Consider the following 25,349-nt stretch of genomic DNA (forward strand, 5'->3'; position numbering starts at 1 on the left):
ACTAAGGGCATGTATGTGCGTCACATGGCACTAAGAAAAATGCAAAAAAAGTGCATTTTTCAGAGAAATTGCAAATTACCACCAACTTGAAGTTGGTGGTAATTTGCGATTCCTTAAGGCTAAATTGTACTTTTTCTGTGTTGCTTACATTAAATGCAATCGCAAAATAAGGAATCACAAATTTTGCAATTCCTTATTTTGCGAGGCAGTTTCATACATACCACTGAACCAATTTGCAATCGCAAATGCCAAAATTCAGCGAATTTCGGCATTAGCGCTCGCAATTTGGAATGATACATCTGGCCCTAAATGACAAAAGTTGAAAGGGATGGCCTTTTACGAAGTGGCTTACTGCCTCTTATGTTTTAACACAAACAAAAGCATGGTGCTTCTCTTGGCCAGAGACTGCCCCCCTCCCCCCACCCAACACGGCACAACCCCACCCCAAGTAGATTTCAGTAGCATCTCATCACAAGCAAATGACAGGTTATAAAACTCCACACCACTGCATAAAGTGACATGAGCAGCTGACCTGAAAGCCAAACAGCAGATAAGTACAATAAGACCAGGTGATCTTACTTCTCACTTTGATATTTCTAGACTAGAAGGCATAGTTAATGTAGGTGCTCCTTCGTGAATGGGATTATCAGACAGACTGTTTGCCATGCCCAATATAAACGATACAAGTACCTGAACCAACACATAGATCATTCACTGCTCAATCACTTACCAAATAACGGTTATACTTTACAGTTACCTTGAACTTTAAGGCACTCCCAGTAGGTAACTAACTTTACATTTTAGCACTCAAACAATTAAGGAAAAAAAATGAATAACAGGCCGTTGATAAAATACATATATATATATATAAATCTTACATGTCAGTTTCAAAAAGCACAACTGTGGTTAAGACAACAAAGACTCCTTTAAGAGTCTGAGGAAACACCACCACTCAACCTCTCAAGTGATTCAGGTCTTACAACGTCCCATCTAAAGCAGCTGATAGACAAACTTTGAGGTCACAGCAATATTAGAAAGTCAGTATTTAATCGGTCTACCTCACGCCCGTAGGTTGGACACATCTTACAACTGCGAGGTTTAGACAGCAGAGGTATCACCTGACCCAACAGGCTACGGCCTAGCAGAGAAGTGCTACTACTCATGGGACATAAAGGAGATATAGAAGTGGCATATCTCCGTGTGATGCCATTATCACATTGTGTGGGGAAGCTTTATACTCACCAATATTCAGGCCAGCTCTTCTTTCAACTCCTCGTATCAGTGCAAGAGTAATTGCCCTCAGCCAGGTCTCACGTGGTCTTCAGAGCGCAAATACCATCACGAACGATCCAAGCCCCGAACTAAATTCCAAGATGTTTGCGGACTTGAGGAGAAAGTGGGATAGATATATGGCGGGACCTTACTAGACAAAATGTTCACATGTGAAAATTACTAATGTGGCTGCCACGAGCTCAGAGCTAAAAGTGGAGACCTAGCCATCCTTCAGCATTTGGTGCCGCCTTACCTCCTAAGAATCCAGCTAGCCGTCTCCCACCTCACATACAGTTTATGTACCACCGTCCCACGACAAAATAATATCGGCTGCTAGTATGCACCCCTGTAGAGATTAGCTTGATCTCCTTCGTTGGACAGCAACCCTATATACAGGGTCTCTTCTCTCCAGGTAGAGGATGAAAGCGGATTTTATATTCTCTCCGATTGTGGAATAGGATGCAGGATTATACCACTCACTCCCAGTGCCGAATCAAAGTATAACTTAGAGTACCATTTGCAGTATTTGAGGGATGTAATAGACTGATAAGACCTCAGCAGTCATACAAGGGTAGAACATTAAGCTCACCAAAGGGAGGAGTGCGTTTCGTGTATGATGCCCCCTTCCTCTGGTGGCTCACTCCTCGCCTTCTGCTCGGAGGTCTTGCTTTCCAGCGCCTAAGGATGCTTGGGCCACACTTTCTGGCCCCCCAAGCTAATCTTCGGTCTGTTGATCTCCAAAGATAAAGCCTCTACTTGCCCAGTGCCTGGGCACCACTGGGCTGCTGCAGAAAGCCCTTCCTATGGCCTCCACCTACTCGCTTCGACTTACCCTCTCGAAAAGTATTTTCCCTGCACGGTCCTTTTCTGTCACCCTCTCTCTCATTGCGTCTCTATATCGATTTGAAGATTTCTCTTTCTATATCCCTCGTGAACCGCTGTGGCCACGGTCTCTTCTTTACCCCGTTCTCTCGACATGAACAGTTGGTTCCTTCCCCGGTGCTTCTCTCCACCTCTAGTACACCCTCCCTTCTACACTCCTCCTTCCTCTTCCCTTCCTGTGCTTCTTCCTCTGAGGCACTCTGTTCTATTCCCACCCTCTCTTTCCCCGGTTCGCTCACTGTCTCCCCAGCAGCGACCAGGCGCAGCTTCCGCTTCCGGTCTGGTAGCCCAGGCGCGCTCGCCGCGATTGACTTCCACCACCCCTCCTGTATGCCGCCCCTTCTTCTCGCGCCTGCGCAACTGCCTCTAGGCCACAGATGAGTTAGGCGAAAAGCAGCTGCGCGTGAGCAGCACAGCTTGGCCAACGAGCTAGCGCGCGAGCTGGCAAGGGGCGGGGCTAGATAGCTTGTGCAAGCTGGCAAAGAGTCTGGGCCAATAGGGTGAAACTGGGGAGGAGTCACGGGGGCAGTTTAGAGAGTGAGCTGCAGAAGTGAGACTGGACAGTGAGGGACACTAGCGGCCGTCGGTCATTTTGACTTCTTTCTTATGTCAAAGCCTTCAGTGGTAAATAAACGGGAGCCACTTGCACAATCCCAGCCTCTCTGGGCTACTACAGCCGCGTACGGGTACCTCCGGTCTTCTTTTATCTCGTCTTTTGAAACTGCGGGCTTGTGGTGAAGGCACGTCAGGAATCATGCCTATCCCACTTTTAATTTTTGAGACCACAAAATCGCCAATATCTAATTTTTTTGTGTAAGTGTGTCACATTCTATGTTTAACCCCTTTACTATGTTTAAGACCAGTGGTCTTTTTAATGCCGTGCTCATCCAGTATACCTACATTTTTTCCATAATTCTTCTATTACATTTGCAATGTTTAAATATGTCTAGACTTATTTAAACATTACAGGTAAATTAAACTTTCTGAAATGCAATCAAATACACGATTGTCTAACATACTATTTGATTAGCTAGGCCTAACTAACTTGTAAAAGTATCCACGGTGTGATTACTCAAAATGGGAAGAATATTTGGAGTCCATTCCCTGTAGACGGTTGTATGATGATACAACGCATGCCTGAACAACGCATGCCTCTACCACAACTGAGTCTTTACCGAGCAATTTCGTGGTAAAGACATGATGGGTAAAGGGACGTGCATGCTAAACATCATACACTTGCCCCCTGCCCTGCAAACTATCCCTCTTTCACCTGTCCTGAGCATTAATACAATGCCCCAAAATCTACCCTGGCCCCAGGCCCCCCGCCCTGTGCCCTAAAAGCTGTACTTACATCCCTAAACTACCCCAACCCTGAGGTCTAAAACTGCTTTCTTCCCTGAAAACTGTCCCTTTTCCCCTGCCCTTAGCCTTAAAAACTGCCCATGACAGAAGCAGCCACTGTAGGCAAACACAGCAAAGCACACAGCAAAGTGGTAATTCCACCACACAGCTTCTCCAGCTCTTCTTTTTGGCAGTCTTCTTGGTCCAAAAGAGTTCCTCTTAATTTCTCAGAAGTGATCTAAAAGTCTGGGCCCCTCTTTTTATACACCAAAATCCTTTGTTCTCTGAAGGCAGATAGTGTCTGTACCCAGCCAAAAGCAGTTCTGTGGGGCACTTTGCAAGTGCACAACAACCTCCTTTGTCAGTGTGAGCCCTGGCTCCAGATACACCACAGGGGGCGGAGCCGTCATTGTGGAAGGGAGGGACAGCCCTATTCAGATGAAGGTGCTACTCCTCCCACCCCTCCAAATGCAGACCAGGCCTATTCAGCTTAGCCCTGACTCATCAAACTTCTGGAGCTGCTGCACTTCTCCAGCCCCGGTCATCCAAAAGCTAGATATGCAATACACAAACCTAGCAGAGGCACACTGGGTGGTTAGGCAAGAACATTCCCACTTTCTTAAAGGGGTATTTTCAAACACAGAATGTAAAAATCACCCTCGCTAAAAGATGCATTTTAACATTCTGATTTCAGGCATACTACACTTGGGGAACAGCCATGACAACGCGGGGATTACCCCGCACTGCCATTACAACGCAGGGATTACAACGAAAGTCGTTACAACGACTTTCGCTGGAGGGCGCTGTTGGATAAGGAATAGTTAAATTTTCTATCCAACACCTTCCCTACTGTCAACGTGGGCTGGAGTTGGAATAGAAAATTAAACTATTCCACTATCCAGCGCCCTCCAGCGAAAGTTGTAATGGCATGCAGGGTAAAAGCCCGTGTTGTAATGCCATACAACCCTACACTTTATTTTCCTATTTTGTTCCCAGGGTCAGTTATGTTTATAAGATATTATAAACAATCTCCCTACTCTGTCCTGTGGGAGCAGATAGCCTTGCAATAGTGAAAAACGAAATTGGCAGTATTTCACTATCAGGACATGCCACACACATCATGGCTGTTAGATTTGGGGGCCTCTGGTTGGCACAGGTAAGTACTTGTGACAAGCAGGGACCCTCTCCTCTAGTCAGGGCAAGGGACTTACTCTTTAAAATAACCCCAGCTCATCCTCTAGGTTGCGTGGCGCGAGCAGACAAGGCTAATCTCAGAACGTTATGGGTTAAGCATTTGTAACAACACACAGTAACTCAGTGACAACGCCACACATGGATTGTATCAAAAATAGGTATTCTTTATATAACAGGTTTAGCACAAGATCCAAATGACGTTCAAAATTAGGTCACAATACTATTCAGGCAAAGAGTTTTTTAAAAAGGCGTAATTCTCTATTCCTGTGCGCTTCGCGCACCCTTGTCCGACTCTCACAGGGTAATAAAACAATGTCTAAAGGCTTGCTCAGGCGCTGCGGACCTTCCGGCCCGAGGCGTATGCGCAGGGGCTGCGAGTCGTGATGACAGTACCTTTAGGTGGTGAGGAGTCCGGCTCGAAAGAGGGGTACGGGACGTGAAGGCAATCCAAAGACGCTGACGGCTCCTCTGTGAGGTGGAGGATGCTGAGTCTTCGAAGCGTTCACGGCGTTTAGGCGGCGTTCGAGCCGTACCTTCGGTTCAGAGGCTGCTGTTCTGATGCGGGCAGCGCGGCACAAGGCAGCCAGTACGGTGCGCACGGGCCGGGCTCTTCACAGGCGTCACAGCAAACGAGGGGACGAGGCGCACTGAGGTCGCGGCTCCAACTTCAAAGAAGGTCGGCCAAAGTTCAGCAGTCCGGTGGCGAAGGCAGGAGGAGTCCTATATGTGAGAAGTTGGCCCGATATGCAACGTTCGCTATTCTAGCGACCGCTATGTATCGTTCCAACGACTCTTATGGTGTTTGGTTGTAAGTCAGCCTATAGACCAGCTATCCTAGTAGCGTGGATACGAGCAGTCTAAGGCTAAAGACTCGAGAGGGCGCGTTAAGCCAGCTGTTTACCACACATGTACCCCTTGAACACCCAGTGAAAGGACACCACACAAGTGTTATGAAAATAAACAGTATATTTATTAAGAATCACAACAGCCCTGTACTCTTTATGAGGACAGGGTACTAAGCACAAACCAAATCTCTTAGGAAAATACTTCAAGTGCACAATTAAAAACAAGTGTCCGAGGACACGGAAAGTTTAAGGTCTCGGGCGGACCCGATAAGGCAAGTCGGAAGCGAGGGACTCGGGACCCTAGAGTAAAGAGGCTATGCAGGCACCGAAATGCCGAGTTACCTAGCCACGAGGGCTGCGGCTGCACAAGTCTTACAGGCGTCGGGGTCTTCGCTGACGAGCCAGGAGCCGGAAGAAAAGGAGTTGCTGGCCGGCGACCAGTGATGAATAGTTCGTAGAGATCCAAGCCTGGATCAGAGATTGATGATACCTGAAAGCAGAGGGGACCAAGTTCGTACTACTAGCCAGTAGTCAGAGGGTACCAGGAAGGCACCGGTTGGCCGTCACCTCGACCAGGTGAGTGGGCGACGCTAGGCTCTGCAGTCTCACGGACCAGGAGGCGTTGTCGGCGACCACGGTGGAGGTGCGAGCTGTCCCACGAAGGATGATGCTGTCGGCGTCGCTGGGCCCAGGATGGGGCAACAAGCCTTGGCAGATCTCAGGGCCACGTGGTGGGCCTAAGATGGCGTCTTGAGTGGACCAGGAGGGCCCGGGGTGCTTCTCGCAAAGATGGAAGCAAGGGCCAGTCTGGAGCAACCAGACCAGCAGAGTTGATTGTCGGATGTCGTCACAGAAGGGCACAAGCCAGCGGCTAGTGACCAGACAACATGCTGAGCAGCGAGCAGAAGGGCCCCACGCAGATCGTGGAGATGCTGGGAGACTGCACTTCGGTGCTGGAGCGGCTCAGGGTCGGGGCTTCTCGGACCCCAGAGCACTCACCAGAGAATTGCTTCGATGGTCGTGCTGGTTAAGAAAGCGTGCAGGTTTTGATGATGGCCGGTCCCTCGAGGTCTCGTCGCACCCACAGATCACAGCTAAGCTGATGACGTGGGTAGAGGTCAGAGGTGCCAGGGAAGCCGGTTCTCGTCGAGCTGGGCCGTCGGATTCCTTGAGGAGCTGCAACAGCTGGTTCAGTAGAACTCAGAGTATTCTAAGCTTTAGTTATATGTACTAACAGTACTTATGTGATCTTTCAACAAGATATTCTTAGGATACGTGTGGTAAAACAACAGCAAGCTCAAATCCCACCGCTGCCACCAATGTGAGAAGTTGGCCCGATATGCAACGTTCGCTATTCTAGCGACCGCTATGTATCGTTCCAACGACCCTTATGGTGTTTGGTTGTAAGTCAACCTATAGACCAGCTATCCTAGTAGCGTGGATACGAGCAGTCTAAGGCTAAAGACTCGAGAGGGCGCGTTAAGCCAGCTGTTTACCACACATGTACCCCTTGAACACCCAGTGAAAGGACACCACACAAGTGTTATGAAAATAAACAGTATATTTATTAAGAATCACAACAGCCCTGTACTCTTTATGAGGACAGGGTACTAAGCACAAACCAAATCTCTTAGGAAAATACTTCAAGTGCACAATTAAAAACAAGTGTCCGAGGACACGGAAAGTTTAAGGTCTCGGGCGGACCCGATAAGGCAAGTCGGAAGCGAGGGACTCGGGACCCTAGAGTAAAGAGGCTATGCAGGCACCGAAATGCCGAGTTACCTAGCCACGAGGGCTGCGGCTGCACAAGTCTTACAGGCGTCGGGGTCTTCGCTGACGAGCCAGGAGCCGGAAGAAAAGGAGTTGCTGGCCGGCGACCAGTGATGAATAGTTCGTAGAGATCCAAGCCTAGATCAGAGATTGATGATACCTGAAAGCAGAGGGGACCAAGTTCGTACTACTAGCCAGTAGTCAGAGGGTACCAGGAAGGCACCGGTTGGCCGTCACCTCGACCAGGTGAGTGGGCGACGCTAGGCTCTGCAGTCTCACGGACCAGGAGGCGTTGTCGGCGACCACGGTGGAGGTGCGAGCTGTCCCACGAAGGATGATGCTGTCGGCGTCGCTGGGCCCAGGATGGGGCAACAAGCCTTGGCAGATCTCAGGGCCACGTGGTGGGCCTAAGATGGCGTCTTGAGTGGACCAGGAGGGCCCGGGGTGCTTCTCGCAAAGATGGAAGCAAGGGCCAGTCTGGAGCAACCAGACCAGCAGAGTTGATTGTCGGATGTCGTCACAGAAGGGCACAAGCCAGCGGCTAGTGACCAGACAACATGCTGAGCAGCGAGCAGAAGGGCCCCACGCAGATCGTGGAGATGCTGGGAGACTGCACTTCGGTGCTGGAGCGGCTCAGGGTCGGGGCTTCTCGGACCCCAGAGCACTCACCAGAGAATTGCTTCGATGGTCGTGCTGGTTAAGAAAGCGTGCAGGTTTTGATGATGGCCGGTCCCTCGAGGTCTCGTCGCACCCACAGATCACAGCTGAGCTGATGACGTGGGTAGAGGTCAGAGGTGCCAGGGAAGCCGGTTCTCGTCGAGCTGGGCCGTCGGATTCCTTGAGGAAGGACTTACAGCAAACCGCAGAGTTCTTAGATGGTGCCCGCTGATGCAGGGTGACTACTCCTTAGTCACAAGGGAGAAATCTTGAGAAGAGTCTCGAAGTCCTTTCGTAGAAAGTATTCTTGATTCAAAGATGATCTCATTTGGAAGGGTCCCCGCTCCGGCCTTTATCCTAAAGAAAGGGGTGGGTACATGACTAGGTCCTGCCCTAAGGGTGGGACCAGGAAGGGGGGTAGTTACACCCCTCTCCCCTGCTGGACTTTCCCCAGGCCAGGGCTGGCGCCCCTGGAACTGGTTCTGACCGGCAGATGCGTAGTGAGCACCGGGGTGCCACTCCGCAGTCACCTTCTCGCAAAAGCCCTACCTACCCAGAATACACAAACCCTGTCTGGGACGGTGCGAACACCGCCCTCGACAGGAAACCCTTTGTCCAAGCTCTCCTCGCTGGAAGGACTCCCAGCAGCAGGAGGTCAGACTCGTGTCTGTGGTGGCAGCATCCATTTTGTGGAGCTGAGGCTTTAGTTAACTTTAACCGGGGTTCACAGTTACGTACATGTCGTGTCCCTCTAGAAGGGCGGAATGCTAACCTCGTCGCCAGAGTTGGTGAGAGGGCAGCATCCCGATTCGTATGACACCTTACTCGACATGCCTTGATAACGCGACACCGAAGTTACCGATGTGGTACGCGTTATCATGGAACAGCCATTGGGTCTTGATTCCGCAAGCTGCAACCGGGATCGGCTCGGGCCAGAACCTAGTTCACACGAGCCCACGCACTCTGCCTTCAGGATTGTCAAGGCCTGCCATAGGAGTGACTGATAGGAACTCGGTGTCCATTGTATGGTTAGATATAGAGCTACTATACCTAAAGCAAAGGGTGATTACACGACTTTGCCCCAGCTGTCATGCAGCCAGTTGTGTCAAATTTAGGAGGCCAGCCAGGGGTGGCACAATACATGCTGCAGCCCCTGGCGGCCCTGGGTACACCTATGCCCTGCGTTACGGGGTCTGATAAGGTGGCCCAGTACCAATTGGAAATGTACCTAGGGTACATGGAATCCATTTTAAAGAGAGAGCAGTAGGCCTGGGGTCCTGATTGGCAGGGTCCCAGGTCGACTATGTCAAAAACCAGCTAAAACACAGGGCAAAAAGTTGGGGGCAACCATAGTCAGGATGTACCTTCCTACACTATAGTCCTGGGATTCCGTTCAGGGGGCAATCTCCCCCACAAGCCCTTTGAAATTGTTTGAAGCACAAGTTGCAAAGTCTTTTTCAGTCTTTTCTTCTTTCACAGCAAGGCAATCCCCCAGGTCAGGGACAGTACTCCTCCGTGCAGCTTTTCCAGGTCTTTCTCGTCGGGCAGAGGTTCTTCGTGGTTTAAGCAGGATCTAATTTCGTAGGAGCAGGGCTCCTATACTTATACAGCAAATCTTTTGTTCTTGCAGGCCAGGGGGCCTGTGCCTAGTTCAGCCCAGTTTTGGAGCACTTTGTTTTGGAGACTCTGGATTCTTCTTTCAGTGAGCAGGGCAGAGACATCAGACGCTCCCCAGGAGGTGGAGCCAGCATTGTGGTGGCAGAGTACAGCCCTATTCAGAGTCCAGGTGCACTCCTCCCACCCATCTGGTTGTAATCTTCCTATTCACCACCTGGCAGCCCCAGCCTGTCCCCTGGAATTCCCCTGCCCTGTCACTCACAGAAACCAGACAGCAGATACACATCTTAGCAGAGGCGGGCTGAAATAGTTAGGCAAGCAAATACTAACTTTCTAAAAGTATTATTTGCAAACACAGGATATTAAAATAAACTTTACTAAAATATGTATTTTATTATTCTGAGTTCAGGCATACTAAACTCGAATTTCTAGCATGTTCCCTGAGTCTGTTAGGAATGTAAATTGTAACAATTCCAACAGCCCATTCTGCCCTATGAGAACAGGTAGCCTTACAATAGTGAAAAACGAAAATGGCTGCAATTCACTATTAGGACATGCCACACACATCAGGGCTTGTCTTACCGTATGCTTACAATGCACCCTGCCCGTAGGCCTACCATAGGGGTGACTAATATGAAGTTAAGGGAAGGTTAAGGGACTGGCAAGTGGGTGCACTTGCCCAGTCAGCATGACATTACCAGACTGCACGCAGGTTTTGCAATGGCAGACCTTAGACACATTTTACAGGGCTGCTTCTGTGGGTGGCACAACCAGTGCTGCAAGCCCATTAGCAGCAGTTGAATTCACAAGCCCTGGCACTCCTGGTTCACTTTACTGGGGTCTGACAGTAAACCAAATAAACCAATCAGGAAAACAAATCAACATGTATATTTTATATATGGAGCACTTGCACTGTGGCACTGATTGGCAGTGGCACAGTGCTTTGAGCAGTTAACACCAGCAAAACACATGAGGCACAGCAACAAGAAAATGGAAGGGAGACCCACACCAATGGTGCCAGGTCTAACAATTACATGTCCTGCTTTTCACATACAATGCACCCTGTCCACAGGGGTACCTTGGGTCTACCTTAGGGGTGACTAATATGTACAAAAGCGAAGGTTTAGGGACTGTCAAGTGAGTGCACTTGCCAAGTCGACATGGCAGTCTTAGACTGCACACAGGCTCTATAACGGCCATTTTACAAGCTGCTTCTGTGGGTGGCACACTCTGTGCTGCAAGCCCACCAGCAGCATTTGATTTTCAGGCCCTGGGCACACACAGTGCACTGCACTATGGTCTAACAAGTAACTAATAGTCCAATAATGAAAACACCAATCCATAACACATTTTACCACAGGAGCACTTGCACTTTACCACTGATCAGCAGTGAGAAAAGTGCGCAGAAACACTACGCCAGCAAAAAACAGAGTCAAATCCAAGAGGTCAGAAAGCAAAAACTCAGGGGAAACACGCTAAAGGATGCCAAGTCTAACAATCACAGAAAAGAATTTCGCTGTGGAAGGAATCATTGTTAAGAGAGCAGTAATGTCAGGTACCACTGGAAACTGAGGGTTCACTATTTTGTTAACCTCTCGTAAATCAATCACAAAGTGATAGACATCGGGATGAGCATAAGGGGAACCCAAGGGTGTCATTTTAAGGATGGAGAGACTAGGGCTATTACACACATTCGCAACTGTCTCCTCAACCACGCCTGATTTGATCAAATCATGTATAATCTGCAACCAAGCCCATTCCCCTGGCTGCGGTATTTGGTACTGGGGAATACGAGGCAGCATGGCGTAGTCTTTAATCGTAATAGAGACTGGTGGTATCTGTAACAACCCTATGACTGTATCTACTGTTGCCCACAATGTGGGCAGCACGCCTTGAAATTCAGCAGGAAGCGGTGCATCTTTTGAAAAACACTGTTTTGTACTGACTACATCCGGTCCTATTGTCATATAAACTCCACATGGAGAGCATGAAATTGTAACATGCAACCTTTTCAACAAATCTAATCCCATTAAATTTTCACTGCAATTAGTTGTCAATAAGAATGGCGAGTCCACAGTGAATGGGCTAATAGTCAAAGCAAGGTGTTTGGAGATGGGGCTCACAACCGGTACGCCTGAAAAACAGACAGAGACATTGTTATGGCCAGACAGAGCTGCCCCGGGGACCAGTGAACAAGAAACAAAGCTATTCATTGCACCTGCATCCACCAAAAACTTCTTAGCCAAACCATGCAAATCGCCTGTGACATAAGGACCATGCTGATCCACAAGTATTTAGACTGGTCCCTCACCCTGTCCTTGGCTCTCCTAGTTATAGGACATCCCTGACCCCTCGTCCAGATCACAGTCGCCGTGATGGTACTGCCTTCCCCGAGAGTCATCAAAATAGTACTGATCAGAGAAACCCTCCGAGGATGCACCAGCCTGGACCTCATCACGACCACTCTCACCACGACCCCGTCCACCTGAACCCCAACCTCTGGGGGCCGGGACCTTCTGCAACAATTCCGGACACTCACTCCACCAGTGTCCCTTCTTTCTACAATACGCACACTGGTTCCGCCCCACTGGAACACCACGTCTGCCAGTCCCACGCGACCATTGAGCCAAACCAGTGTGTCAGGGGCTCGGTGACGCTGACAGACGGGGTGTGGACTTTAACATCTGTTCCTTTCCACCCCGTCCGCAGGACTGCTACGGCCCCTTTAACACCGCTTGGATTTCCCCGGAGACTCTGCCCATAACCCTGACGTCAACCGCCGGGAGCCAATACGCTGTAGAGGAGGCAGATAAGGAAGCTCTGCCCGAGTCTGAGAGCGCTAACGCCGGAGGAGGACCGGAAATCGAGGAGCCGAAGACGACCAGCGTTGCGGTTTTGGATCTCAAGAGAAGCAAGACGAGGACCCGGAAGACGGCCAGCCCAGCGGAACTGGTACGCCAGGAGGCCACCGTCACCACGAGTCGTCCCGCCGCACTTCTGAAGAAGTGTGGCTGGACTAGGTATGGAGCCGGATACGGGAATTTGTCTTCACGGGGTGGGACGGGGTAGATGTGGTTGAGGGTGGTCACTGGGCGGCGTATGTGTGTTTGCTTCACTTACACACTCCTGAGCACTTTTACTGAGCGTTAACTCTGTGACAGCTCGTCAATACTGGTGGCAGTCCCTGGTGATCCCCTCACTTCCCCGCCCTCCTCATCTGTACATAGTGCCCAGCAACAAGACAGTAATCTTGGGGTATTTTGTTTCTTTTCTTTCCTTCCTTGCCTTGGCCGGTGTGGAGAGTTATCCGGAACCCTGGGGAAAGTCTGAATGTTGAAAAGAAGAATCCCGGAAGAACTCGGACTGCACTGACTGGACTTTGTAAAAAACCCATCTAGGAGACTGGTGCAGACTCCCTTTTGGCGGACATTATTTTATAAAAATAAAGAATCACGTGAGATGCTCCACCTTTGGTCAGCTCGTTATTCCTCCTAGCCCATTGCAACGGTCACACAGTGCCACGTCCCCTGGAGGACCCCCTTGCTGCCTGCTGCATTAGTACCTTAGTCTTCAACTCCTTATTCTTCTTCTCTACCTTTTCCTTCTCTTCGTTTTCTCTATGCTCATAGTACTGAGCCAAACTCAATATCACAGAGGGGAAGGAAGTAGTCCAGGTGCTCTCAGAAGCCTGCAACCGAGTCGCAATCTTGGGAAGCAGGTTCATAAAAAAATCTGTTAACGAACAACCGGACACCTCCTCCTACCGACAAATCTTGTTCACTGAAATTCAGAAACACCCCTTCAAAGCAAGTGAAAAAATCTGATACACTTTTATCTTTCTTCTGACGACATGCTGTTAACCTATCCCAATCTACTCTTCTGGGTGGGATGAGAGAATGCATGTAAGTAATGATACAACTCAGCAAAGCTAGTATCTCAGCCTTAGGCTTTTCACCAGGCTTTCGCTCCTGATTCCATGTCCTAAACTCAGTCCAAGTGCCACCCAACCCCACTACATGGTCCTGCGTATGCACCTGCCTCCATATGTCCACTGGCACTAACCACCTGAAAAACATCTCAATATATACCAGCGGCATCACTGTCGATGAGGTCGCCTCCATTAACTCTTTGAAATATGCAGTTGGGTTTTTCCTAAGGTTCGGGACCTGACTCTTAAGGGCTAACACCTCAATCCTTTTCCACAGTGTGCAAACCTATTGTTCCTGAAAACGAGCTTCTACCCGTTGTTGAACAACAACATCCTGCGCATTAAGCTGTTCTGGAATCTCAGGATGGAAAATAGGGTGCACCTCCCTTATTGGGAACTGCGACACAGTTGTCGGTGTTTTTGATGCGACCTACCTCGGTAACCAATCATCGTTGCAACATTACTAAAAACATTATTAGGAGCCATGTCAGAAGTGCATACGCAGTATTGAATGTCATAAATTATTTGTGTTGCTACACCTCCAAAACACTGTTCCCACAACCCTATCAATGTAGCCGACATATGCTTGAGGGCATGCTACTGTACGAACGGCTCAAAATCTTTCAACACACTCCACATGTCCTCTACACTGTAAATCGGACTCTGTGCCCACTGTGCAGCCTGATCAGCTACCATCTTTTTCTCCTTGTCTCCCACATCTGATCAATTCAGCACCTGCACCATTCACTCCAGTGCCGCAGCCCAATTCCCCTCGTTCAACCCATGCACTGGTGTCCCAGCACCCAACGATGCCAGGGATGAAATGTCTGGGAAAGACACAATGGATGAGGGGACTGGCACTAATGTTAGTAATGACTGCGTCGAAAGGGTGAGAGAAGGGGGGATACATAAGCGGGGACAGGAGACACCGCGGAAGGACCTCTAGCACCTGCACCCTTAGCTTGAGAAGCCAGGGAGCGGACAGGCAGAGCCATAGCTAAAGCAGCCGGGTCTGAGACAGAAAGGCCAGAAACAGAAACAGGAGGTTCAGAAGACTGAGAGGTCGGAACAACGGGAGATATCCTCTGTGGAGCGTAGGGCGGTTGGGGCCGGGCTTCTAATAGTTCATCCACAAAGGCATCACCTTCCACTCTGGCAACATAGGACTTATCACATTGTAATCAAAACTTCCTATCAGCGTCTATACCCTTTTCTATCTATCGTAGGCTACTGCTTTCTGAGTTACTGTTTTCATTTTCCCTCTCCGGGCCTCCTTCTCTGCTCACATGTATCCTTGCCTAGCTTCCTTCTGCCACACCTGAAGGGAATCAAACATTGACTGCCTGCTTCTTCTGATGAACAATTTATCCTGCAAATCATTCAGTTTCTGTTCATCAAAGGTACCTGTCGGTGGCCACCAGCGCCGGACTGGGAACCACAACCGGCTCTGGCAAAGTGCTCGGCCGCCTCCCGGGGTGGGGGGGGTGTTGGAGGTGTTTATGTTTATGTTTTTTGGATTTTTATTGCGCACAACCACCCTGGGGTGTCTCGGCGCATATGAAACTTCCTGGGACAAGGAGCAGCCAAATGAATCATTGATTGAATAACCAGGTTTTCAGAAGTTTACGGAACATGATAAGGGTGGGACTGGTTTTGATGGACATAGGGGGAGAGTTCCACAGCCTGGGGGTTGCTACTAGAAAACGTCTATCCCCCCAGGTGGTGGTTCTGGTACGTGGGAACGGGAGAAGGTAGGTGCAGGATGAGCGAAGTGATCTTTTAGGGGCATAGGTCCGAAAAGCAACTCTACGAACCTGGGTCCTGAGTCATGGATGGCCTTGTAGGCGACACAGAGTGCTTTAAACTTAATCCGACTCTTGACTCTTAGCCAATGCAGATGACGTATGGCTGAGGAGGTGGGACGGTGACTGGGGATGCCAAGCAGGATTCTGGCTGCCGCATTTTGAACTGATTGTAGTTTGGCTAGAACCTGTTCTTGCGTGTTGAGGATGAGAGCGTTGCCATAGTCCATCTTAGAAAAGACGAGGGTGGTAATCAGAGTTTTTCCTGCCGCTGGAGGGAGATATGGCATCAGGTGCCGCCGAGCTGTTTGCCGGGGCCGGTTTTCCCTGATTTTGGTACAGGGCTGGTTTTGCAACTATGCTGCAAAAATGGCCCTGTAACAAAAACGGCCCCCAGGGGCCCAAAACCGGTCCCCACCCGTACAGCGCACCAGGGGATTGCCCGGTGCCCGCTATGGCCAGTCCGGCCCTGGTGGCCACTGAAGCTCGGCATTGCCCCTCGTATATTTGTGCCATAATGTACTAAACATAATAGGCCCAATGCCGTGCTTAGTATACATATCAAAATTCGGGCTGCCTTCCGGAGCGCAGGTTGCCTCTCCTCCAGCCAAGCTTTGGCAGAACAACATCGGCACCCCAAACACCTCAACTTACTCAGACAAGGCATCTTAATATAAGACACAATCACTGTTCATATGAAACAAATAACATACCAAACAATGGAAATCCAATAGGCAGCCCCCAGACTGCACCAAGACCAGACAGTCTGAAAACTGTACCAGAAAGTCCAAAGACTGTACCAAAATAAGAAGAAAGGCTCTAGCCCCGAGCCTTTTCAAGAGTGAAGTAAATTCAGCAAGTGGCCTGGCAGAGAATTTGCAAACACTCTGTATCTCAAGGGTCCACAGACCCACCAAGTTCAAACAAGCTAGGTCATATTCAAGATTATTCAAGATGGCGCCATATTTACCAAAAACCAAGACAAACTCACCTGGTGCACATAGGTCAAGCCAAGTTATTCTCCACCACCAACTCTTTGGACCAAATGGTCAGATCCAAGAGTTTCGCCTTTTCAGGACCACAGCCGGGATGACCACTGGGCGAGGCACCATCCGATCAGACAGGCGAAGCAGCTGCGGGACGTAAGCGCTATCATGTGGGGCTCCCCGATCCGTCCATCTGACCCGACGTGGCCCTGTCCTCTAAACCCGATTCTGGGCAAGAAGGGTCAGCCCGATGGGGTCCTTGTACGGGTGCCAACTGAAGGAAGTGACCTGACATGGGCCACAGGGTCACTCGCGACCACCTCTCAGCCTTCCCAGAAATGAAGAGGCAGGAGGACAGTGGAGAATACAATCAATCAATCAATCAATCAATCACAGCATTTATATAGCGCACTACTCACCCAGAGGGTCTCAAGGCGCTGGGGGAGGGGGGTCCGCTACTGCTCGAACAGCCAGGTCTTGAGTTGCTTCCTGAAGGCGAGGTGGTCCTGGGTCAGGCGGAGGTGGGTCGGGAGGGAGTTCCATGTCTTGGCGGCGAGGTAGGAGAAGGACCGTCCCCCTGTGGTGGCTCTTCGGATGCGGGGGACGGCGGCGAGGGCGTGGCCGGTCGATCGAAGCTGGCGTTTGGGAGCGTAGAAGTTGAGGCGGCTGTTGAGGTATCCTGGGCCTTGGTTGTGTAGGGCTTTGTGTGCGTGGGTGAGGAGTCGGAAGGTGATTCTCTTGTTGACCGGGAGCCAGTGCAGGTCTCTCAGGTGTCCGGAGATGTGGCTGCGACGGGGGATGTCCAGGATGAGTCGTGCTGAGGCGTTCTGGATCCGCTGGAGTCTCTTCTGGAGTTTGGTGGTGGTTCCGGCATAGAGGGAGTTGCCGTAGTCCAGACGGCTGGTGACGAGGGCCTGGGTGACCGTCTTCCTGGTCTCGGTGGGGATCCACCGGAAGATCTTACGTAGCATGCGCAGGATGTTGAAGCACGACAAGGAGACGGCGTTGACTTGTCTGGTCATGGAGGGGGAGGAGTCCAGGATGAAGCCCAGGTTGCGTGCGTGGTCTGTTGGTTTGGGTGCGCTGCCTAGGGCGGGGGGCCACCAGGAGTCGTCCCAGGCGGAGGGTGAGGATCCCAGGATGAGGACTTCCGTCTTGTCCGAGTTCAGTTTCAGGCGGCTGTTCTTCATCCATTCGGCTACCTCTTTCATCCCTTCGTGAAGGTTGGCTCTGGCGGTGGCGGGGTCGTTGGTGAGGGAGAGAATCAGCTGGGTGTCGTCGGCGTAGGAGATGATGTTGAGGTTGTGCTGGCGTGCGATGTCTGCGAGGGGGCTCATGTAGACGTTGAAGAGGGTTGGACTGAGCGAGGAGCCTTGAGGAACGCCGCAGATGACTTCGGTGGCTTCAGATCTGAACGCGGGGAGGCGGACTCTCTGTGTCCTTCCGGCGAGGAAGGAAATGATCCACTCCAGTGCCTTCTCCTGGATTCCGATGTTGCTGAGTCGCTGCACTAGTGTACAGTGGCAGACAGTGTTGAAGGCCGCGGAGAGGTCTAGGAGGATGAGGGCTGCTGTTTCTCCGTTGTCAAGCAGTGCTCGGATGTCATCAGTGGCTGCGATCAGGGCGGTCTCGGTGCTGTGGTTGGCCCGGAAGCAGGACTGCGAAAGGTCGAGGGATCCGTTCGTCTCGAGGAAGGCGGCCAGCTGCTTGTTGACGATCTTCTCGATGACTTTAGCAGGAAACGGGAGCAGCGAGATGGGGCGGTAGTTCTTGAGGTCGGTGGGGTCGGCTGATGGCTTCTTTAGTAGAGCGCTGAGTTCGGCGTGCTTCCAGCTCTCCGGGAAGGTAGCGGTGTCGAAGGAGGTGTTGATGATGTCCCGCAGGTGGGGTGCGATGACAGCGTCGGCCTTGTTGAAGACGTGGTGAGGGCAGGGGTCGGTAGGAGATCCGGAGTGGATGGAGTTCATCGTGCGAACGGTGTCTTCGGTGCTGATCGGGGTCCAGGCGCGGAGGGTGGTGGTGGGGGCGGTGGTTCGGTCGTGGCGTGCGTTGGTTGAGTGCTGAAGCTGTTGTGTATGTCCGCGATCTTGTTGTGGAAGTAGGAGGCGAGGGAGTTGCAGAGGTCTTGCGAAGGGGTGATGTCGTTGTTTCCGGCGAACACTTTTATTAGTATGTACACTGCAGTGAAGCCCAGTCTGACCAGCCTCAAGGGACTGGCTTCAGAATACCTTGTAACACAAAATAAGCCTTCCAACCCATCCCAAGGCCTGCCCCCGGTGGAAAAATACAGCTTGGGCAAAGACTGAACAAAGAAAGTACAGAAAGATGAGCTACCACCTGCAGAATGGGTACATGTAGTGGGCTTCCAAGGTCATCTTGCTCATTCTCAGCTCTCTAGTGTTGGAGCATAATTAGGTCCAGGGATAGGTATGCAAGAGCAGAATAAACTATTCATTTAGTACATCTGGATTTCAACCTTGAATACGATAAAAGGGAATTACTGAACGTCAGCTTTCGGCTGAGGCAAGCAGGGAGGGGGCACAGGGACCAGGCTTCGATCAAAGCATAACATGGCGGAGACATGGAGGAAAAATGGTATCTACGAAGCAAACTTTAGCCTGCACAATCAATATAAAATAGCTACATGAATGCTAACATAACACAGTATAAGATATAGAGGATGGGGCAATGAAACATTTGATTCTAACACTGGCAAGTCAGACAATGGTGAAGGTAGTTCTGCTCAAGGTCATCCCCCCGCCTGGAGGCCACGTCAGGACCTAGAAAGGTCTATTGCATCTTCTCTTTGCCACTATTCACAGCTGGAGGGCTCCTCCCCTTGTGATGCCTCTGGATTATGATGCTCCCAGCAGTGTCTCCAAATTTCACCCTATAGGGGGGGATACTTGGGGTTGCTACCCCCAGCAGGTTGGTTCTTAGCCAGAGTAGCACTTATAGCAGACCGAAGGAATGCATGGAGGCTAAAAGCAGGGTCAAACACAGCTGCCAGTTTCGTCGACTTCACAGGCACTCTTCAGATGCCCTCAACATCTGCAGATAGCGCTGACAACTGAAGTCCAGTGAGACAGAAATAGGCAGAAAACCATGGGCTGAAGCTCCAAGAAATCTTAGCTATCTTAACATCTAAATGGGCCCACCACACCCTCTATAAATCAATTCTAAACACCAGTAAGCATTCTTTAACTGGTTCTGGGCCTAAATGTATCTATTAGATGAATTTGAAAATAATATATCCCCTATCCCGAGTTCTGAAGTAATTGATAGGGTAGTGGTAATTTTGACAACTGCCAAATTGTGTCTATGAAAACATCAATCAACCACTCAGGGGTTTATATAGAGCGGCTACTCACCCATAAGGGTCTCAAGGAGCTAGGGTGTGGGCGGGCTGCTGATCTGTCTGGGCACAGGGGTTCAGTCGAAGAGCCAGCTCTTGAACATATTCTTCTGCTATTGATGTCTCCAACAACAAATGAGGAAGACTCTTCTAATGATATCTATTCAATTAATAAAGCCCAAACCTTTCGTGGGCACAAACTGCCCAGAGCATCAATGAATGAGAGTGAATATGACTCTTCTAATCTTACATTGCAGGGCTCAGTGGTGCTGGCAATGTATGGGCGCACATTCACAAAAAGAGTACGAGGCAGTATGCAGATGCATGATCTCTTTGTTGGACTCCTTCGACATTACAGATATCAATAGATCTGATGCAGTAGTAATGGCGACATACTTTGTATTATGGAGGCACTTTACCCTTGAAGAATATGACTGCTGGGGGGTGCCTCCATCGACCATGCCAATGAAGTGGAACAAAACCACAAGTAAGATAATTGTATATACTAAAAGGATGGGTAGAGAACGTTATAACTCATTTATTCTGCCCGCGTCATCAGATTAAATAAATAGAGATCCCCTCTAGTCTTGATGAAAGCCTGTGACTCTTATTGGCATATAAAATAGCTGAAACATGTAAGCCCCATTCTTGTGGATGTATGAAACAATGTCTTTCTATAGACATTCTTCATTATCTCATTTTGACCATATCCAGGTTTCACTTAGAATAAACGAGAAATCTTAGGGGTATGCCCAAAGGGATTTTTAAATAAAGGCTGGATCCCTGTTTTATCCTGAGTCAAAATAATTTATAACAAACTTCCAACAGTCGTTGAGTCCATCTGTGTGGTACTATCCTACCGGGATGAGGGGAACATACCAATGATGCAGACTACCCCGATTAAACCGTGGGTGAGGTGTCTTCTTCTAATATCTATTGATATTAGTGGTGTCTAAGGAGTCCAACAACGCGATAAAGCCTCAGCATAAAAACCCACATACCCTTTTTGTGGATGTGATTTTGCTAGGAAGAACAGGCGTGGGTGTCATATACATCTTTCTCTATGGGTGAAAAATGTAAGGATGCAAACATGCCAGGTCCTTATTCTCATTTATTCTGTGCTACCTGTTGTTTCATCTCTCAGTCTGTGGATAACATTTTTTCTTTTCTGTTCATAAACAAAGTATACTAATAAAGAGGAAAAAGACAAAGAAAAACATTTTGTGGACCCTCTCTTAATCATTATTGAAATCCGGGCCCCCAGTAAGTTGTCATAGAAATCCGGGCCCCCAGTAAGTCGTCATAGAAATCCGGGCCCCCAGTAAGTCGTCATAGAAATCCACGGTCCCCGCCCTAAGCAATTTTGCTGTATTACAATACAATTCACAAAAATACCTACACAAGCATTCATCAAACAAATACATAAATTACTATATATTTTATTTATTAAATTCACAAACAAAAATAAAACAGCTAAACATTTTTATTTCAATGGGAAGGTTGGAGCTTTTCTAATTTCAATTGAGGCCAACCTGTGTCCATACTGAAATACTGAGATACCCACTTAATGTTTAGCTTCTGATTTCAAATTCCTTTACATTTACAGGATGTTTTAAAATGTTCAATTTTACATTTTGCTTCTTAATCGGTATCTCAAGGACTATAAGGATTCTGTATCTTTTTTTTGATAACCAACTTTATTGGTTTTATTGGTATCAGAAAAATTCATTGGGAGCATATCAAGCACATTATTAAGGTGAAGTACATTCAGGGAAAGCCGACAAAAAATACGAGGCACAAATGGAGTGAGTGCAACATTCGCATACAACTATGCATGTACAAGACTTAGTCGGACCCCTCAAACAGGTAATAAATTGAACCATTTACCCCATACTTTGCCAAAGAGTTTGGGACATCCCCGGGTATCTTAAGGAATGGAATACAGATATTAAAAATGCTGTTAGAAGCTTCTAGGTCATTTGGCGCTGAGCTTGAGGACAAGCTGTTCTGGTATTTTTATAGAAATGAATCATGCTTCACTCTTCCAGCATCAGTCTTCAGGTGGTTTGAGTGCATCGAAATAAAAATCCTATTTTCGTCAACCTTCTAGGAACCGACAATCCCAGGAGCAGTCTTACAAATTCCAGGGAAAATCATCCACCGTCATGTCCTACAAGAAGCTGAACAGGGCCCAAATACCATGAATCAGAGCTCCTGACAATGCTGAGTTGGAAGATTACCATTAAAAGTTGGAGAACAATTCAACAATTCATTTCACAATGGGAAGAAATAATGCTGGATTACTGGGTTCTCCAACTGGTCAACAAGGAGTACCTAATAGAGTTATTATTGGATTTGATTCCCACTAGGGCCATTTGTCTTCTGTTCTATTACGTTCCAATCTAAAGGGAATCCCTGCTAAATGGAATTTTCTGCTCTTTAGATGAAGGGCAAAACACACAAGACGATGGACGGAATGTTGCACAATGCCAAAACATTCACCCCCAGTCACAGATCTGGGTTTAATCCATCGTTATTTTGCTCACCAAGCCACCCCAGTTCAGACATGGCCATATGCAAATCAGTCTTAACCCTGTGCCTCATGGGACCAGTCCAGCCCGAACTGCCAAGCCATGTCTTTCCTGGACCGGAATCAAGCATCCTAGGTCCGGTTTCGGGCTATCAGCCGTCTTCAGCCAGGATAGCTTGACTCCAGTGGCTTAGTGAGTATGTCTGAGCTGGGTGGCAGAGTGGGCTAAAGAACGGTGATGGATTTAACCCAAATCTGTTGACTGGGTATGAGTGTTTGATTGGTTCAGATGCTCCGTCCATCACCACCCTCTTTTGTACCGCTTTAGATGAAGGGAGCAGTTGTTCCAGTACCCAAAAAAGAGATAGGTCTGGAGTGAGGAGTATTCCTCAAATTCCTGGCAATCCCTTCCTTGGGTCTCATGGATGCATATCTCGATATTTCTATGGCCATGTGCCATCATAAGGACTTGAGGTTTACGGTGGAGAATCAATTCTGGCAACTCAAAGTTCTCCAATTTGGCCTGTTGTCAGCCCCAACAGTGCTCACAAAGATGATGGGGCCAATTTTGACCCGTCTTTATCTGCAAGGAATTCCAGCATTTCCATACGTGGCACATGGCAATAGTGGATCAAACGTAGCAGCCCCGGGAACAAACAAAATTATGATTTCTAGTCTGAGTCTCTTGCTTAAAATTCTAAAGTTCCATCTTTCTCCTTCCAAAGATCTGTTGTGCATTGGGGTGCACTTCAAGATGGATTTTGGGAGAGACTTTCTTCCAGAGAAGAGACTCACTCATCAGCAGTACTCAAACTTCTTTCCTGGCAGTTTATAGCTAGATATACAGGGCCACATGACAGAATGTGTTCAGATGTTCCAATGGGCAAGGCTTCATCTATGTCATCTCCTGTGGCATTTCAACAGCCTATGGTCATCAATGTACGACTCTTTGGACAAGTAATAACAGATGTCAGCCATCTTGGTAGGGGAACAACCCTTCTGAACAATACCTATCAGATGAGATGTTTGTTCCTCAGGAGACGGAGGTCATCGAATTCAAGACGGAAGTGGCCGTACTGGGCATTTCCCCAGGAGGATGGAAGGGTGGGGTGCCAGTATTGTTATTGGTGCTGATTTTGTAGCAGTGCAGCAGTTGTAAAAGCACCTGCTGCAGAGTCCTTGAATTCTTAGCAGTTTTCAGGCAACAATAAAAGTAGTAAAGATAACTCTGGTGATTGATGTACCTACTAGAGAGAGATTGGAGTTTTGTCTAGTGGCTGTTTTACCTTATCTAATGTAGCACAGAGGGTTAATATGCCTGCTGCAAAGAACATGTACCATGCATATCACAGAATAGTATTTTATTTGCGTAGCTCAGAGGGTTACTGCTTTTGTCACAGAAATCCCTTTGTTACTGTGCAGCTCATAAGTTACAATCGTATTCTGGCTCAGTGAGTCATGAACTGCCATCAAAGAGCTGCATGCAAGCTGAATGGCACAGGTTAGAAAGTTATGTTTATTCCCAGTCTTTCATTATCCTAATGTCGCTAAAATTGTCATGTTTGAGTAAAAATGAATTCTTATTATTAAAGGCAGCCCTCACCACTTTGTTATGTTCTAAATACTGAGTTTGTGCTTCTCAACGACCAAGCACTCTTAATAAATGCCTACCAGTATGGATGACGTGCATCCTACCACTTGTAGTCCCTTTTGTGTTATGTAACATTTTCTGTACACTGATTTACACTTATATTAGAGAGAGAGGATGTGTGTGTGTGCACACACTGGTATGAGAGGTGCTATAAAACAAATGATATACATGTGAGAGAGGGGCTATGGAGAGATTAGAGGCACTGCTGGAGGGTGATAGTGAGGGAATCATTGAAGAGACCCAATAAAGACTGCCGTATCCTGGTGCACTGAAGGTCATCATTTACTATGTTTTAAAAGCTACTATTGTTGAATACATACTAACAAATCTGTTGTAGAATGCACCATATTTGCCATTTGTTCCAACATTTTCTTGGGGTTAGAACCCCTTCCTCCAACCGCCTTGCAGTGGCCTTTTTACCCTTCCCATTAATACGAAGTGTTCTCTCAGAATTTCAAGAAGAAAGTGGAGAACTGATATTGGTGGTCCAAAATTGAAGAAGGAGATCATTGTTTCCCCTGCTAAAACCTCTCGCAATACTAAAGCTTTGGATACATCTGAAATCTCCTCCTCCTTGCAGTCCTCCTGCTCTATTCCTTCTTCTGAAACTCACACTGTCAGTTTGGAAGTTGAGAATTCCAATCTTTTAGCAAATATTTTTTCTCCAACTTTGGTAGGGCATTCAGAACTCAAGAAGGACTTTTGATTTCAATTGAAACGTCTCAACGCTACAGAAAGACTGATCACTTATATGGGACAGTTTGTCAACCTTGAAGGGGTGGGAAGTTGAGGGAAATGATAGCCGGAAGGTGGATTGAATCTGCCATCCTGCTACCAGTACAGGGCAGTGCTGAAGATTTTCCAGTTCAAGGAAGATCCGCAAGAGGGAAGGCTACTTCCTGGCTGGAATTATAGGGAATATTGATTCACGTAGGGTGGCAACGTGGTTGCCAAAGCATACCTTTGTCAGACATTCTCCCCTAAATACTGTCTTGGACTTGCAGTTAAATCTGGAGACATGGGTTTCGGATTCTGCACTATGATTTTGTGAAATCTTGCACTTGGTTTTGTTTCTCTGTATATATTAAACGTAAGGTTTAGCATAGGTAAGATACTACTATATATTTGACGTGATCTTTTAGTCAAAGGACTTAAGCTTTGGTGTACCTTGTTAGTAATGACTGGGATGAGGATGCAGCACATGGGGTAATACTACAATTACTTCCCAGAAATCTTCATTGCCTTTAGTCCATCTTGTGCTCGTCACAATCATTACATCCCAGTCACCCACCCTCCTTTCAGTCCTTTGATGGTAGCTGAGCTCTATAAATGAGGAGCCAAGAGTGCCTGCCCCCTTCATGACACCCATAATAGATGGGCAAGGCTAGCATTCTAGCATTATCTTGATTTGTTCCCGTCGTGAGGTGACAAAACCTCATTAGTCACTGTAAGTAATTACTGGTTGTATAATGCTCATTTCTATGCATTGCTCCTGGTAGCTCCTGGGTGAACAATTCAG

At 48.4% G+C, this 25,349-nt stretch overlaps 1 protein-coding gene across 6 annotated transcripts in view; it reads right to left on the reverse strand.

Annotated features, from left to right (window-relative positions):
- The window catches only part of ZNF384 (zinc finger protein 384), a 197,037-nt gene extending 194,555 nt beyond the window's left edge, over positions 1-2,482 (reverse strand). Inside the window, exon 1 of one of the 6 annotated variants that reach the window (XM_086932905.1) lies at positions 1,243-2,482. Coding sequence is in view for 2 of the 6 variants with exons in the window: in XM_086932906.1 (XP_086789032.1) it covers positions 2,105-2,158 (54 nt within the window). In the remaining 4 variants the exon portion in view is untranslated. The remainder of the gene's footprint in view (positions 1-1,242) is intronic. The other 5 variants (XM_086932906.1, XM_086932907.1, XM_086932908.1 and 2 more) reach the window with 5 other exon arrangements.
- Positions 2,483-25,349: the final 22,867 nt, after the last annotated feature.

The sequence above is a fragment of the Lissotriton vulgaris genome, chromosome 7 (genome assembly GCF_964263255.1).
Source record: "Lissotriton vulgaris chromosome 7, aLisVul1.2, whole genome shotgun sequence".
Taxonomy (NCBI): domain Eukaryota; kingdom Metazoa; phylum Chordata; class Amphibia; order Caudata; family Salamandridae; genus Lissotriton; species Lissotriton vulgaris.